At 35.3% G+C, this 12294-nt stretch overlaps 1 protein-coding gene across 1 annotated transcript in view; it reads right to left on the bottom strand.

Moving 5' to 3' along the window:
- The window catches only part of LOC149798969 (cell division cycle protein 16 homolog), an 83079-nt gene that overhangs the window by 13193 nt on the left and 57592 nt on the right, over positions 1–12294 (bottom strand). Inside the window, exons 13-15 of the mRNA XM_089957879.1 lie at positions 8786–8938; positions 1989–2114; positions 247–382 (exon numbers count right to left, since the gene is read on the bottom strand). Of these exons, the coding sequence (XP_089814005.1) occupies positions 247–382; positions 1989–2114; positions 8786–8938 (415 nt within the window). The remainder of the gene's footprint in view (positions 1–246; positions 383–1988; positions 2115–8785; positions 8939–12294) is intronic.

Here is a 12294-nt window from a genome sequence, read left to right on the forward strand (position 1 = left end):
GGTTCCTTTCTGTGACATGATTCAGTAAATACCAAGATTTGTAAGGATATTTATACATTGGCTCTTGAATTCCTGTTAATAAAGGACTTATTTTCATAAATTCTTGTATCACAGGAGACCATATCTTGGACAAGATGATGTGAAGTTATAGTTCTTAAACCAAACCAAAAAAAGTAATTTTAATGCATTTCAAATTTACTATATCGGCTATAGATGCAGAAGTGATTGCAAAAAGAGACACCCTACCTTGTGGAAGTAGTCAACTGCTTTGACATTGTCCCCCATCAGTGCATGGACAAAGCCAATGGCAGAATATGTGGAGGGATTCTGAGGTTCTAACACAAGTGACTGCTGATGATACTCAAGAGCTTCCTCATACTTCCTGAAATACTGGAGAAACTAGAAATGTGTCCATATACTATGAATGCCCCCACCAATATTGTGCAACTAAAGGGCATGATTCTAAGTTAAACAGTGTCCACAATTCCATACAATTTTTGCAGAAAACTATGTGAGTCAAGCTTGAACTTAGTAATTGTAGACAGTGGACATCTTGAATTATTGTGCAGAAACAAAATTGGTAACAGATAGTAGGATGGAAATCATAATGTTGTACTGGAAGGCATAACAATTTTTTTTAGGTTAATGCCATGTCACACTGTAAAAATACCACCAAATAAGTACAAAACATGATAAAGCCTGCTAGTTACTTGGGTTGTACAGAATGATTTCAGAATCTGACTCAGAGTAAACTTAATAGAACAACAAAAATATCATATTTTACTAATGTTATGTATATTGAATTTATACTGTGTGCTTGACTTTTGTCATGATTGGGATTGAAGGATGTAAATCAAGTTCTTGCTTACATGATGTTTATCTTGATTTTAACTAATAAACAAGATGTTCACTAGAATCTGAGTTCAAAGGTTATTGAATTTTTTTATGGAAATTATTAGTTTTGCAGAACATTCTATTGCAACTTGAATAAAGTAGGATGTAAATAAAGGAGGTTTGGTGAACACATATTCACTCCTGTTTGATATCAGTCTTTGGGAATCTATGATCAGAGTTTGTAGTTGTGTTCAGATATTTTTTGTTGTTGTAGGGTTTAACGCCATTTTTCAGCATACGATAGGCTATACATGGCGGCCAGTATTAATGGTGGAAGAAGAACCCAGGAAAACCCCAGAAAGAACCACCAACCCACGAGAAACTACTGACAAGCTTTCTCACATACCCACACTGGCTAAATCCGAGACTCGAACTCATGCAGACAGATATAATTTGAGAGGAATTTTATATATAAATTATTCAACAGAATTACAAAGTGCTCGATGACCTTTGAGACTAAATTGATAACTCACCTAAAGTCATTCTGGATTGTTTCACTGTGGTACATCAGAGCACTCGAGATGATTGGAATTCATCCGGAACATTTCTATACATTTGGACTTGTGATAGGACATTTAGAATTATTTGGAATTAAATTCACAATACTGTAAGCATCTATTAAATTTTCACTTTGTAACTTTATATAAATAAATTGTTTGTTGATTTCACTAAATCTGCTGTTTCACTTATTTCTGTTACATAGCTAAGATTTAGATTTGTAAAACTACTCAAGAAAGAACTTTTTTCCAGAGCTTATTCTCTAAATTTGATGAAACTTACAATATGCTTGTACAAAATATTTGGTACAACTTGTGACATGAAATACTGTTAATTCATTTAATTCTGTGGGCATACATTTTCGTGGTTTTATGAAACATTACCTTTTTGTTGGTGTTTAAATTTGGGATTCAAAAAGACTCATTGTTTGCTGGGTCTTTAAATCAGTGGTTTCTAGCAACAAAATCAGAACCCCATGAAAAATAGTCAATCATAATAAAGGACACTGATTTGAAGCCACAAACAATATGCAGTATTATTTAACTCATTTCATAAATGTCATATTTAATGAAAGCAAATGATCCTCAAATACTTACTTCAATTTACGGCATGTATGTCCTAGGTTGTTCAGCAAGGGCTCCCACTTCTCCACCATCACTTCCTTATTGAATGCCTGGATTTTCGCAAGTGCATCTTTGAAGTAATGTTCTGCCTGGACCCATCTAATAACGAGAGTTCAATTGAAACTTGTACTGAAAACTAGAATTATAACACACACAAAATGAAAACATTCAAAACTTCTCTTTGAGCTTTTACCAAAGTTTTCTTTAATCCACCCCAGTCCTCTCCAACCCTGTCTGACACCAATATCACAATATTTGTTAAGCATAATATCTAAACACAGACTTAAATTATGAAAACTTCATTTTCATTAACATTAAAAAGTCATAGGTAGAATTAGTATAACTCACAACTGGCATAAAATTAGGTTCTCTATATAAAAATAAGACAATTTACTGATATGAAAGTATCAAATATGGAGTCAAGAGTCCGAGTCAAATTTTTCACACTGATGTTTCAAAACTGAGGGGACAAATGTTGGCCGTTAAGCAAATACTTTTAAGCATATCTGTGTATAGAATTCTTGACTAAACTACAAAAATGATCAAGAAAGGTGTTCAAGACTGTATACTGTTCAAACATTAACAAATACATACTCATGATTACACCACTTCCCCACAAAGTGGAGAGAAAGCTTATAAAGTTCTAAAATCACTTAAATGGCTGTATTTACAACTTTGGCATTATTCTTTCTAAACCAGCTGGGAGAAAGCACTTTCTTCAGTAAATTATGTTTCTCCTAACCTGGAGCCATTACATTAGATTAGCTCCCCTTTCTTCCTGCTAGGTGGTTACTGTTATGCCTGGTTTAAACCAGTTTATCCTTGAGTGACACCTTAAACGGTGCTTGCATTGTGGGGAAAGTTGGGAGAGATTATCTGCAATGTGATCAGGTAAATATTATAGGAGAAATACAATTACTAAAAAAAATTTGCCTTCTCCCTCAAACACATTACCTGATCACATTACATCAGGAGAATAGGTAATAGGAGGAGATGATGAGCATCCTACTACTGCCCGTGTCATCCAGAAGGAGTACAATTGATCTACTAAAAGGATGAACTTTTCCTAATGCTAGTTTAGCATAACATGTGACAATTTTTTTTATAAACATGCACAGGAGATCCCTGTTGGATTCTGCATTGATTGATGTCTCACTATGAAAAGTTTCTGGGCCAAGCAAGAATGGCATTTTGAAGCCTTGGTCTAAGGTTGTGCCTTCAAGAATGGGATTCTGCATTTGATTATGGTCTCACTCTTTAATTCCTTCCTGGCAAATCCAACAAAATTGGCCAATACAAACTGGCTGAGGTGATAGGAAATGCCTGCTCCTGAGAGGTCAGTCTACAGTTTTTATAAATCCCTTTAACTAAGTGGCTAGAGTTTGTGGTGTTATGTACGTCTTCAGAATTGAGAGGCAGATAATGCCTGGTCCAGCTGTTGTGGATGTTTTCTGTATGATTCAGATAATATCTGTGAATGAACTGCCCCAGTGGCCTAAGTGGTTTGAGTCTCCACCTCAGATGCAGGAGGATGTGGGTTCAAACCTTGGCTGAGTCACATCAAAGACTTTTTAAAAAATGAGAGGTTAGTGTTAGGCCTGGTTGGCCTGGAAATGTCTTTGTTGTGTCCAATATCATCTCCATGATGTCAGAACATATTAAAGAGAATAAGAAAGAAGTTGGCCAGCTAAAAAATTGTGGCAGAGAATGATGTGATGTCACTGATGTGACACCAGTGATTAGAAGTCACCATTTCCCTTTGTATGCCTAGGGAATGAAGTCCTTCTAGATGATACAGCTTGTAAGGCATTTAGTACTGTTTACTATAAAACATATGTATTCTGAATTATTTTTTTGTGACACATATGCAGCATGGTGTGTCTTTTCATTCCTTCTTTTAATTTAGCAATGGTAATTAATATTCGTATATATATATATATATATATATATATATATATATATATATATATATATATATATATATGGTATAAAATGCCAGGTGTTCACTCATGTAAGTTTCTTTGGTGGGAATGGTGCTATAGCAAATGGAGTTACAGTATTCATAGTGATAATTCTTAGGACTGAAATTACAGTATTGGTCATCAATTTTATTGTTGTGGTTTATTTTTTGTTCTGGTTTACTTTTTGATTTTTGTATTGTTGTAGAGGAAACAAATCATAAATTTATGTGAATAATGTAACATAACATTCTATTTAGTGAAGAAGCGAATACTATCTAGTAATTATTTTGTCATAACAATATTTACAGATGATACAAGAGAACATGGCTTCCATGGATTGCATACGATATATCTATTTATGTAGGACTTTTCTTTTTTAAGGAGAAATAAAAATCTAAGACATAATGTAATAATAGGGAGTTCTCTGCAAAAATCAGGAGATATTATGAAAGCAAGAGGTAGGTGTGGAGCGACCCCAAAAATCGTGAGGTTTTTTTCTCTTGTTGTAAGAGTTGGTGTAAGGTCACTTACATGAAAGCAAACTACAACTCAGCTTTTACAATATTAGTATAATTTTTGAAGCATTATTTCTGAAACTTCATTATTGTATTTTGGAGATATCATTAAAGTTTAATGCAGTGGGGCCATGATTCAACTCCAAGGGATGTACTTCATTCAGTGGAATGTACTTCATTTAGTGCGTGTTCAAACCTACAATGTACATGTGGTGGCGCCATTACATAAATACGCTCAGTAGCCTAATTGCGAGCATTGAATCAAACCATATTGTCGTTCGTTGTGTTGTCATACTGAGATCCCATTTTAATGAGTTATGTATTTACAATTTCAAGGCAAAATAGAAAAGTAATTACTGGTCCATGATATAAAATGTCCAATGCAATAATGCATAAAAAAACAATAACTGAGTCAAAAGGGAGATGTAGTGTTACAGCAGCTCATGACTGCTCAGTTCTTGTCATCGTTTGATGAAATTATACACAAATCTAAATTAGGCAGAAAGAATAAAAAACAGAAAATTAAATTACTTTTCAAACAAGTTTATACCATTTCCTGTTAATAATCTTACATGCCAACCCCAAGATAAGTATATGTGTAATTTTTGTTAACATAAACAGGCCTAAATAAATGCATTTAGAACTTACTGTGTGCATCTTGTGATGTCTCAGAGTTGTGTGTCAGCTTATACGTGGGTCATGCACTTTTTAGTGTTTATACCTGTTCAGTTTTGTTTTTTTTTGGGGGGGGGTTGGCTTATACACCAACGGGCTTATACGCAAGTATGTACGGTATTCTCCTAATAATAAAAAATGTTAACAATGATGATGACAGTAAATGTTAACACTGCTGATGAAGGCAACTGTTAACACTATTAATGAAGATAAATGTTAACACTGTTGACAATGGTAACTCTTAACACTGTTGACGATGGTAACTCTTAATACTGTTGATAATGGTAACTCTTAACACTGTTGATTATGGTAACTCTTAACACTGTTGACAATGGTAACTCTTAACACTGTTGATGATGGTAACTCTTAACACTGATGACAATGGTAACTCTTAACACTGTTAATGATGGTAACTGTTAACACTGTTGATGATGGTAACTCTTGACACTGTTGCTGATGGTAACTGTTAACACTGTTGACGATGGTAACTGTTAACACTGTTGATGATGGTAACTCTTAACACTGTTGATGATGGTAACTCTTGACACTGTTGCTGATGGTAACTGTTAACACTGTTGACGATGGTAACTGTTAACACTGTTGATGATGGTAACTCTTAACACTGTTGATGATGGTAATTCTTAACATTGTTGATGATGGTAACTATTAACACTGTTAATGATGATAACTCTTAACACTGTTGATGATAACTCTTAACACTGTTGGTGATGGTAACTCTTAACACTGTTGGTGATGGTAACTCTTTACACTGTTGATGGCGGTAACGTAGCACTGTTGATGATGGTAACTCTTTACAGTGCTGATGATGGTAATTTAGCACTGTTGATGATGGTAACTCTTAACACTTAAAATAGTCATAATATGTAAATGATGCCATAAAAGACAGTCACATTTCTAGTCAATATTTATCTATATCTTCCCCTCCCCCCCAGTATCTCTCTATCTATATATATCTATATATATATATATATGTATATATATATATATATATATATATATATATATATATATATATATATATATATATATATATATATATATATATATATATACATACACACACACACACACACACACCGTATTTTCGTGTATATAAGACGCATCTTATACAAAATTTTACTTACCCCGCACCCAGGGTGCGTCTTATATTAATGGGCGTCTTATCTAAGTATTTTTTAACACGAACGAACGGTACAGTGTGTGATATTGAAGGACGATTATTGCGGTCGATATTCACGTTTCACGATTTTCATTCCTAGTTGTAAAAATAATTGGGTAAGTGTTCAGTAATTACCATGTGTACCAATCCAATGCAGGCCACTTCAAATTTCAAATCCTTTTGTTTCAATGTTTTGTATAATTATTGCAGATCTAAGTTTAGCAGGAGTAAATGTTTTAAATTTATATAATATAGTATGTTTAAATAGTTTTGTTCATTGTTACTAATTATCACAGCAAAAACTACGGCGGCTATATTACCTATACATCCGGTTGGGTTCAAAGATACTTAAATTTTCAGTATCTTTGGTGGGTGCATTCGAAAACAAGACAAGACTAAATAGTTCGAAAACGAGACAAGAATTTGTTCAATATAGGACTTAAATATGAAAATCAGTTCTACCATATATTTAAAAATTTTATTAAACACAATATAATAAACTGTTACTAAATAGTGTTTGACTTGATCAAAAATCAATGTACCATATTGTTCTATTCATCTTCATTTTCATCGTCATTAGTTTCGACTTCAAATCCATCGAAACTTGAATCAAATTCACTGTCGTCATCGCGGAATAACTCCATAACTGATGCTAATTGATCCTCATTGGCGTCAGTGGTATCGGATGCAGCTGAGTCATTGTCCAAAGAACTGATATAGCTAGCCGATTCGGGAATTATCCCACACTTTCTGAAGCCATTGATTATTGTCGTAGTTTTCACTTTCTCCCATGCCAGTAGAACCCAATTACATGTCTCTACGTACGTTGCACAACGTTGTTGACCAGCTGGCGTGAAGGTGTGTTTACTGCTAGTCATCCAACGATCCCATTCCTCACGAACAAAAGTCTTAAATGGGTGATTGACGGCAACATCCAAGGGCTGTAGCTTGCAAGTCAGGCCACCTGGGATAACGGCTATGTGGGCTCCAGCATTGTTGATGTGCTTCTGAACAGTTGTCTCCTTATGGGCAGCCATTGCATCAAAAATCAGAAGAGATTTCTTCTTGAAATATCCGCCTCTTCTTGTTCTGAAGCATTTGTCCGTCCAGGTCTGCATCACCTCTGTGTTCATCCAGCCCTTTTTGTTGCAGACAACAACAACTCCAGTTGGCAACGTTTCTCTTGGCATGGTTATCCTTTTAAAGATAACCATGGGTTTCAATTTTCCTCCTGCAGCAGTGCAGGCCAATACAACAGTGAAGTTGGTTCGTTCATGTCTGGTGGTATCAATCGCGACTGTCTTCACTCCTCTCTCTGCCACTGATCTTGTAGCTGGAACATCGAATGACATTGGAATCTCATCCATACTGATGATGTCATCATCTGCCAACTTCAGTTCACTTATTTCCTTCTGAACAAAGGTGTTGAAAACATCCAATTTATTCTCCCAATCGTCCAGAAGCTTCTGTCCAACAGTTGTACATGACCGACTACAAGATTGTTCCGTTTCATGAACCTGTACACCCAGTTGACACTGCCACCACGAAAGTCTGTGATCTTCATTTCTGTAGCAATAATTCGAGCCTTCAGTTTGATCGCTATCATTGAAACGGCACGGTTACTGTCATGTTGCGAACGCACCCAGTTGGCTAGATTTTCTTCCAAGTTCGGCCATCTTGCCTTTCTACCTCTACGAGCTCGTTTCCTTGGATTCATCTTCTTAATCTCCTCTTCCTCCAACCTCCAATCACATACATTCTTCTCGCTGCAGCTAAATTCTCTTCCAACAGCTCTGTTGCCACGCTCATTGGCAAACTTGATGACGTCTAATTTAAAGTTGGCCGTATATGATTTTCGCTTCGGCATCGTGACAATTTTATAAATTTTAAAAATGCTAAGCAAATTGATCACTCATTTATATATACAGGTAATAAGAGACTGTTCCCAAGTTTACCGGTATATATGCTAACCGCATACATCGGGCATTTATTGGTCTATGTACGGTACTAATCCCACCCGCTGAAGACTTGGCCTAGCAGATCAATGAAGCCGCTTTTACATCTGGCGTTTATTGTTCTAGAATCTAGATACCAGGTACTCAACCCATCCGCTATTGGCCCAGCAGGAGATAAGAATAAACGATAACCGTTGCGGTCCTGCCTCAGACAATTCTTTGATCTCAACTAAAAATGGTAATGAAGCCTTGTCTACATCCGATGGGTGATGAAACATTGGACAAATTTTCATTTATGATAAAGGAAAGGAAACCACTGGAGATAAATTGCTCAGTGCGGCAGATGGCTAGGCCGCGTGCATCTTATATTTGTGGGCGTCTTATGTAAAATATTTTTTTACACAAATCGTCAAAACTCGCGTCTTATATATGGGTGCGTCTTATAATTAGGTGCGTCTTAAATGCACGAAAATACGGTACTTACTCTTGATTAGTAAAAGCTATCACTCCCATTTCATGCAGTACAAATGGATCTTCTGGAGCTATACTAAGTGCCTGGGTAAAAAACCTTTCAGCAAGCTTTGGGTTGTTGGTAAGTCCATATTCCAGGCCAATGTATAACACTGGTAAGTGACAGCTGAAAGAATACATGGTACAATCAACATTTATGGACTTGCAGCAGTTACTGTAAAAGTCCCTCTTGATTAATAGGTAACAAGACAATTCTCTGAATTTAGAAACAGACCTTGAAGCTTACAGCACACACTGCTCTATTCAGAGTATGTACCATTCTCCCTCATTATACTGTGGTAATTGTGAGCCATCACCTCCCTCCTCAAAATGCTCCAAAACACATTATACTGAGAACTGTGACATATTGAAAATGGTATAATATAGTGAACCATGTTATAGCCGACACAATAAAAAGTTTGTTAAACAAAGGTGTTTTACAAAAGAAAATGAAGATATAACACTAAGTTTCACCTTGTTTTCTTTCAACCCTTACTGATAGACATTGATATTATTTTAGCCGCTGGGTCCATAGTATTACTGTGGTCCCACTCTCATATGGCCACCCCTTCTGCATCGAGAAAGTGGCTTTATAAGACGGGAAGCCTTTCCAGAGGGAGACTATATTTTTTGTGAGAAGTTTATGCAATGTATTTAGTAAGAAAGCTACATTCTTCAAAGCATTTAATATCTTTGTTTAAAAGTAACATTAATTATTAAAAGGTTCTTACTTGTCAGAAGAATAGAATTATTTCAACTGAATATACATTAACAGTTCCTATTTTTGACGTAAGCGTGATATGCGAGTGGGTATTGTTGTTATGCACATTGCAAAACCATTCAAAAACATCATTTAAATCTTGGTACATATATAATTTTCTTTCCATCTGCTCCATTTTCCCACTGCTACTGAATAATCTCCTTATCGGTTACGATGTTGTTTATTTGAGTATTTTCAACATAAAATTGTCTTACTTGCGTCTTTTCTACATAAAATTGTTTGGCAAGTCCCCCCTCTCAATCCCACCTGATGTCATTGAGTAGAATAACCGACATTCTTCTAAAATAATACATCTCCATTTACATGATGATATGTTAATGTTTGGTAATGATTTATTCGGATGTTGCTAACTGTATGCAATTTAATTACGAAGATGAAACTTTTGTAGAGTGGATGAAATGCCTTCTTCATAAAGGAAGCAACAAATGTATTGTCACATGATTTTTCGGTCTTTGTTTGGTACCCTGTTTTGTTCAAGGTTAAATTTCTGTGCATTTGTTAATCCACAAAATCTATTTTTAGCCTATGCCAACCATGTTATGATCTTGACAATTATGTCTGGTTGTAATCATCAAAGAGAAGCACTTGACAGATTTGTGAAGCCCAAAACTCTATCATAACATTTTTGAGCCCATTTCCTGTAAACATTGGCTTTTATAGATAATGATATAATATTAATCTTAGTGTTACATGTACCTTAGGTAACACTTCTTTCAGTAACAGAAACCTGACATTGGGAGACATGTATAGATGGTAGAGATAATCTGATTACTTACGTTACATCATGATATGAATTAATTATTGGTTCTGGACAAATTGTAAATAAAAAGTAGCTGCTTGTGAGGGGAAAATTTTATATTTTTGTACTAATAAGCTGGCCGCTGGTCACGTTAGAGGGGTGGCCATTCTTGCGGGGTACTTTTGAACACAAACTCATCAGTGCCAAGGGATTCTGTCTAGAAGAAGTGGGTGGCCGCTGGTCAGGGAGGACGTTCAAAAGGGGGACTACTGTACTGTCATATATCCAGAATCATGCTTTAGCTATGCATGGTATCATGGAGGAGAGTTGTATGTAATTATAAGTCCTATTGCAAACTGCACAGGTACATATCTGCCATCCCATAACTTGCTGGCAGATTTGGGACTATGCAGTTTCTCAAGAGTAATTAGAGGAACAATATAAACCATGATCTGCCAGCACACTGCAGATCAGGATCCATGCCGTTTGCAGTTGAACTTCACTAATAAGAGTATATATGGTAGCCAAATACTGAAAGGCAAAACATAGAAATATCATAAAGTTCAATGATATATACAAATAGAATCCATTTAAAATCAAGTCAGGTGGACCATTAAAATTTGTTTGTTAAAAATAAGTTGTTATAACATGGGAATAAAAAATCATATGCATGGATTACATATCTAATCTGACGAAAATGAGTACCTCGCAATATCCAAATTCTTGATAAACAACTTTGTAAATGTGTTTACCTATAAGCCATGCTTTAAGTTGCATATCAAACTAATATTTATTCTGTTAAAGATGATCACAAGTGCAATATCAGAGTACCATATATACCTGCTTGTAAACTGAGTGCAACTGCAAACATATGGCCTTGATCTACCATTGTGTACTGTGCCAGTAGATCAGTCTATGTTTTTTGTACCACTGATTATTCGTAATAGACTGTTGGCACATTATGTTATGGCAGATGCAGATCTATACAGTTTGCATTTAGGTTTAACTTATAAGCAAGTGTATATGGTATTTGCAAAGAAAATATATTTCCATTAATATGAGACAAAGCAATGTAAAATAAGAATGAAAAGCATAATATCTGTATATTTTGTTGTACTAGGATATGCAAAGTGTATCTATTAAGATAGTATAACTTGTGTAGAAAAGTATAGGAAAGAAAGTTTTATAGTAAATTATGTTTTTCTGAAAATACTTACAGAATTAACATTAGGGAATATAAGCCTGCAACATCCCGAATCCACCCTTTAAAAAAATCTTCTAGACAAATGGCAGAAAAATCTTACCACCTCACCCTGCCAGGTGTCATCAGCTTTTAAGCTGAGTGAACTACCAATGACAATGCTCACATAGTGGGATGGTTATAAGATACTTCAAGTAATTTGATTATGTATTCTCAGAAACACATAATTTACTGTAAAATTTGCTTTCTTCCCAATCACATTTACATTAGAGGAATAGATGACTGATATTGGGAATGCTGAGCATCCTAACTATATCTTGGGAATCCTTCTAGGGAAGAAAGACTGGATTCCCCATGTGAATGATAACTTGTTTTCCTGCTTAAGGAAACATAGCCTATGTGATTGATGACCACTCTATCAGGTCAAGAAAATGATTCTTTAAAGTTTCTTATCATCAAAATTAACTGTCAAATCCAGTAAATCAAAGAAGCTGTATTGGTTTAATTAGATCTGGTGGTCATCTAGACCACAGCCAGAGGACCCACCATATTCAGATCCTGTCTAGATGAAGCTAAATCAATAAGATACAAAATCATGAAGGTTGACTCCACAAGCTAGCCAACAAATTCTATGATGTCTCGGACCAAAACAATATATTTAAATGCAACACTCAGTGATAACTCTAATTTCATGAGCTGAATCCTCATAAAGCAAATTTGATCTTTTGAAAAGTCAGAGTATGCCATGCATTTAACGCATTT

The sequence above is a fragment of the Sinohyriopsis cumingii genome, chromosome 5 (assembly GCF_028554795.1).
Source record: "Sinohyriopsis cumingii isolate HCF-2022 chromosome 5, ASM2855479v2, whole genome shotgun sequence".
NCBI classification, from domain to species: Eukaryota; Metazoa; Mollusca; class Bivalvia; order Unionida; family Unionidae; genus Sinohyriopsis; species Sinohyriopsis cumingii.